Raw genomic sequence first — 5540 nt, forward strand, 5'->3', positions numbered from 1 at the left:
ATTATTAAATTCGATCACATAAACTAGCGTAAAACTTGAAAAATAAAAAATAAAAGCAATCGAATTTTTTTTTCCCCATCATGTAAAAATATGTCTTGTTAAACTATTTTCTTTCCTCGATCATTTAAAAATTAGGGACCATCGTTGAAGTTCTTGAAACCGCAAAAATGATTATATTGTAAAAAGTAAACATACAGGGATGCAAATGTAGTTTACCCAAATTATAATTAACATACTCGACAGGAGCTCTCTCCACACAGATAAAAACCAATCAGATCGGAGAAGAAATAACCTCCGCAAATTATCAAATCACGAAAATGTCAAGCTCATGGTCGCATGCACTCGTTAGGATCTCTCCTTACACTTTCTCCGCCGTAGGCATCGCCATCGCCATCGGTGTCTCAGTCCTGGGCGCCGCCTGGTACCACCGTGACTTGTTAATTTTGGTGTGCTGAACCTGATGTTTTGTTGATTAATTATTTATTATGTGATTTCTATGGTGTTTTTCATAGGGGGATTTATATAACTGGGAGTAGTTTAATTGGTGCTGCAATCAAGGCTCCTCGCATTACTTCTAAGAATCTCATCAGGTGATTATTATAAATTACTATAAACCCTAATTTTCTTTTTTGTTTCTTTATTTCAATTTGATTTGGGTGTAAAGTGGTGGAATTTTGATTTTTTTTTCAAGTTTAATTGTTGATTTTTATGGATTTTATTTTAATCTGATTTTTTTTGTGGGGGCTTTTTGGTTGATGATGATTGATTGATTTGAGTTTCTATTTGGGTTACAAACTGGTTTTTGGCATCCAATGTTGTTTGCATTAGTAGTGGGCTATAAGAAGTGAATCAAAATTGATGAGTATTGTCTGCATTTCTTTAGTGAGAAATTTAAATGCACTAAGAAGCTTGTGGTTGGAGGAGAAATTTTTGCTTTGGGATGGAGGAGTTGGTGTGGATCTGTGCTGTGTATGTTACTTGTATGTGCTTTCCGTGGTGCTGTGGTGGGGCTGAATGCTTTTGTGTTGGGTTGCAGAATCTTGGACTAGTGAATTCGTTATTGGAATCATCATGATTTGAACTAGTTAGAGAAGCGGTTTTCAAAAAATGTTTTTGCGAGTAGGAACTTTGGAAGGTTATATTGGGAAGCTAACATTACTGTCTTGTGCAAAGATGGCTTGAGGTGTGCGTTTATAGGTGGTTGTGCACAATTTGTATTTAGTTTCTTGTGAGTTTATACTTGGTAGCTAGAGCATCTTCATTCTTGTTACAATTCTCGAGAGCCCAGCAGATGATTTTTACACATCGAATAGAAGGGTTAAGGAGAGTTTCTCATTTAGCTTTGGAATGAATGTATTGCTGATTTAGCTAGATTCTAAATTTTATTAGTTCAAGTATTTTCCCTAGTCTTCTCAATCCCCTTTCAAAGTGTGTGTCTACATGCAATGCTGTGCCATTTCATGAATGAAACATCTCTTGCGAGAAGGATGCTATATAGCTGGATTATTGTTGCTCATATTAATTTCAAGTTCTATCAAGTTTTGAGTTTCATGCACCTATGCAGGATGTAGTGATTGCAAAATGTGCATTTTTCATTCAAGAATGTATTGCTGATTTAGCTAGATTCTAAATGTTATTAGTTCAATTATTTTCCCTAGTCTTCTCAATCCCCTTTCAAAGTGTGTGTCTACATGCAATGCTGTGCCATTTCATGAATGAAACATCTCTTGCGAGAAGAATGCTATATACCTGGATTATTGTTGCTCATATTAATTTCAAGTTCTATCAAGTTTTGAGTTTCATGCACCTATGCAGGATGTAGTGATTGCAAAATATGCATTTTTTCTGATTGTGAAGTTATCTTACATGGTAATTGAACTTATGAAATTTAAATGATGCCTTCAAACAGTGACTTGCTCAATTGTTTGTGTTTCTCAGTGTAATTTTTTGTGAGGCTGTTGCTATATATGGCGTTATTGTAGCAATTATTCTACAAACAAAGTTAGAGAGTGTTCCAGCATCACAGATTTATGACCCTGAGTCTCTTAGAGCTGGATATGCAATTTTTGCCTCTGGGATTATTGTGGGCTTTGCAAACCTCGTCTGCGGGTTAGTATCTTCATCTGTTTTGCTTTTATCTTCTACTGAAATATATGCTATGCATCATGAAGTGTATAACATGAAAATTTTATGAACAGCTGCCATGCTTGTGATTAAAACTTTGACCATTTTAATTATGTGGACATTAGTGTCATCATGATTCACCAATCTATAATTTCTGTTAATTATGTATGCTTATCTTTTTCTGTTTTGGCGGAACAGATTGTGTGTGGGTATAATTGGAAGCAGCTGTGCTCTGTCTGATGCCCAAAACTCATCTCTTTTTGTGAAGATTCTTGTGATTGAGATCTTTGGTAGTGCTCTGGGGTTGTTTGGAGTGATTGTTGGAATTATTATGTCAGCTCAAGCAACCTGGCCTGCAAGATCAGTGTAATTTGTTTTTCTTCTCGGAATGCAAAAAATCAGTTATGATGGGGCCCGATATATGCTGTGTATCGTAAATGAACTTTGTATTTTATTAATTCAATGGTGGTAGGCTTGTAAACACTTGAGTTGAAATGTAATGCTGTCTCTTCTAGTCTTAAGCTTTGTCTATTTGAAAATAAACTTTGGTGGAGGGCACAAAGCATCATTGCCAATTGCAGGGTGGGCGTTTAATATTCTTAGTGTTTGATGTCCACTGTTATTTTAGTAGTCTTTTGCGTGGTATGAGTTGTTCTGAGTCGTGGAGGCCACTCGGTAGTGTAATTTTCCGTGCAGAGTTTCAGAAGAAAGTTAACACTGCTTGTAAAATAAATAAATAAAAAAGCTAGTGATTGTATGCTAATAATGTTCTGGCAAGATGCCTTATAATTTACCCTAATCTGGTTAGAGTGTTTTATGTGCCGTTAAGTTAATTGCAGAGCACCCTCTTATTGTAAATTGTTACTGCTAATTGCACTCAGAGTGTTCATCTCATCAAATACAACTTTGCTATATTCTATTAAAACACAGGCCTTGTTTGTTTACATTGATATATGAATCTATACACGGTGTTCGAAAACACAAAAAAAGGATTTTACTTGAGAAATAAAGAAAGAGCATGAGAACCCAAGAATGTACTGCTGCGGAGAATGAAGTTTGTCTTAATCACGAGGAGCACTGACATCAATCAACTGACAAAGGAGCACTAGCAAAGAAAGGCAGATGTATCCGCTGAAGCTCTTCACTTTCCTCTGCACTTGCTGCCGTCGGATCAAAAAGTTTACTATCAGGAAGAGCTAAGCCTTGCTTGATTTGACCCACTCTCTGCGAATGCAGGACTTGTTTCGCAGTGACTGTTAGCCTAATGTGCTGATATTCTTCAAGAGCTGAAGGTATGTTTTCTGCTCCCAACTTCTCAATACATTTGCCTAGAACGGCCGCATCCAAAGTTGAAATGTTTGTACTCCTGACTCTATGAGGAGTTGTAGGGTGAGAAGCATCTCCAATCAATACCACGTTGTCCCAAAAGATTAGCTCAAGAGGATCACTATCATATATGATATTTATGAAAGGCTCCTTTGTTTCTCTGGTGACTCTCACCAATTCAGGACCCAAACTCTCTGCTTCTTGGTACATGTTTTCTATCATGTCACTGCTTACTTACATGGTCACAGAATTTCCCTGAAAGAGCTTCCAAGTTATTATATCAGCTCTAGCCTCTAGCTGGTTTAACTGCTGCAGATCATTACGACGAGTTTCAATATATCATCCCATTGTTAATGTTTCTTGAAACTGAGGTCTAATGATCCCTAATCCATCTTCAAACTATAACCTTTTCGCAGCTTGAAACTTGGACTGTGGCCAGTTAAAAAGAGGTAAATTTATGGAGTTTAGGACATGGAAATCTAAAGAATAGGGTAAGAGCAGACAATCACCTTCTGTCCAGGCTCATGTTGATGGACATACCAAATCCAATTGAGCCTTTTGTTAAGGAGTTCATAAAGCCCAGTGATCCTTCCAGTGTTTAGATCGAAGTATAGGCATTTTCGAGGATCTGGGTACGGTCTTTGGATGCCCAAGATAGATTCTGAATTCCCATTTCCCGAAAAGTCTAGAACTCCTCTCCAGGCACAGCAACCTGAATACCTGGCGAACAAGTAATGCTTACCATCAACTGGTATGAATCATATCAGCAAAACATTATCATGAAATGCAAAAAGTTTTTAGTAATCTCAATAAGCCTCAATTTGAGATCAGGTAGAAATGTCTTCCGAATTGAAGAGAGGCATCCATCTGCTGCAACAAGCAAGTCCCCATTTATCTCAATAATCTCTTCAGTTTGAAGAACTTTAGCCTCAACTTTAACCGAGGTTTTGTCTTCAGAAGTGCTGAAGCAAAGGTTCAAACGACCCCACTAGAACACTTCTTCTGGCAGTGCCTTGTATAAAAGACCATGAAGATCAGCCCAATGTGCAGCTCTGAAATTGAACTTCTCATCTCTTGTCAGAATCCTGCTGACTTCCTTTTCTCCATCTGGTGCATGGTTCTTTAAGGAAACAAAAATACCAAGAAGGAAAATTGAGGTGGCTTCCCTCTTGCTCTAAACATAGTAATTTGATCCAGTTGCTTTACATGCGGCATAGTTTGGCAACGCGGTGTATTGCAGGTTGCACCGCAGCAAAAACATCATTACACTTCTATTTACTAATACGTCTAATTGTTCCTTTAGAGAATGTCCATCTTCAAATGAATTGTGTAGCATCATACTACCATGAAAGTAGAATGTGAAAATCTCAGAAATGGGATAAGTAGGAAATCACCCTTATGTCAGGCTTAGGTTGATAGACATGCCAATTCCAATTAATCCTTTCACCGATTTGTTCATAAACCGCACTGTGAGCTTAGGTACTTCGATAAAAGTATAAGCATTTCCCAAGATCCAAGTACGCTCTTCGGAAGCACAGGATAGTTTCTGAAATCTCATTTCCTGAAAATTCAAGAACTCCTCTCCAATCACAGTAACCCTAATACCCAAAGAACAATAATCCTCCCATTGCATATAAATGTTAGTAGGTTGTTGGAATATGTGTGGATGTTGTAGTTCAAGGCTAAATGGCAATATTGCTTGATTATTGAAAGGAATCAAATGGGTGCCTATGTCTACTCGTTAGAGTCATCACTAATTTGTTTGTTTGTTTGTTTTTTCCTTTCCCTCCTGTGGACTAGCATGCTTGTCTCATCCTATGGAAACTTTAGTGTTTTCTACTATTTTGTAATTTTTGCATATGTTCTGTAAGAAAATATTTTTTACTCTCTTGAAACCTGTAGATATGAGATGGGATGGGGGGTAAAATATTTGGATATATTATTAATAATATTCATTGTTAAAAATAAAAATTGAAGAAAGTTTTTTTAATTATGAATATAATTTCAAATTATTAATATTAACTAGTTTAGTCAGTAAAGCTACTCATTTGAAACAATTTTTATGAAATTTCCTTATTATATAAAAAATC

At 36.6% G+C, this 5540-nt stretch overlaps 2 protein-coding genes across 2 annotated transcripts; one reads left to right on the forward strand and one right to left on the reverse strand.

The window, feature by feature from the left end:
- The first annotated feature begins 235 nt into the window (after positions 1-235).
- Positions 236-2751, forward strand: LOC105119450 (V-type proton ATPase subunit c''2-like). The gene is made up of 4 exons (XM_011017593.1): positions 236-421; positions 513-590; positions 1939-2109; positions 2323-2751. Exons 1-4 carry the CDS (start codon positions 318-320, stop codon positions 2492-2494), a joined length of 525 nt encoding a protein of 174 aa, XP_011015895.1. The 5' UTR covers positions 236-317; the 3' UTR covers positions 2495-2751.
- A 7-nt stretch (positions 2752-2758) lies between these two features.
- On the reverse strand, positions 2759-5048 carry LOC105119451 (uncharacterized; the record flags this gene model as incomplete). The annotated part of the gene is made up of 4 exons (XM_011017594.1): positions 2759-3684; positions 3960-4170; positions 4266-4412; positions 4914-5048. Coding segments are annotated over 4 exons (970 nt in total), but the record flags the coding sequence as incomplete, so codon positions are not given.
- Positions 5049-5540: the final 492 nt, after the last annotated feature.

Source organism: Populus euphratica, unplaced genomic scaffold (assembly GCF_000495115.2).
Source record: "Populus euphratica unplaced genomic scaffold, PopEup_1.0 scaffold2972.1, whole genome shotgun sequence".
Taxonomy (NCBI): domain Eukaryota; kingdom Viridiplantae; phylum Streptophyta; class Magnoliopsida; order Malpighiales; family Salicaceae; genus Populus; species Populus euphratica.

Excerpts from the sequence above, each read along its gene's own strand:
- LOC105119450 (XM_011017593.1), top strand. The coding sequence starts at position 318 with ATGTCAAGCTCATGGTCGCATGCACTCGTTAGGATCTCTCCTTACACT. Across the intron at positions 422-512 it reads TCAGTCCTGGGCGCCGCCTG|GGGGATTTATATAACTGGGA; the intron begins GTACCACCGTGA and ends TGTTTTTCATAG. Across the intron at positions 591-1,938 it reads ACTTCTAAGAATCTCATCAG|TGTAATTTTTTGTGAGGCTG; the intron begins GTGATTATTATA and ends TGTGTTTCTCAG.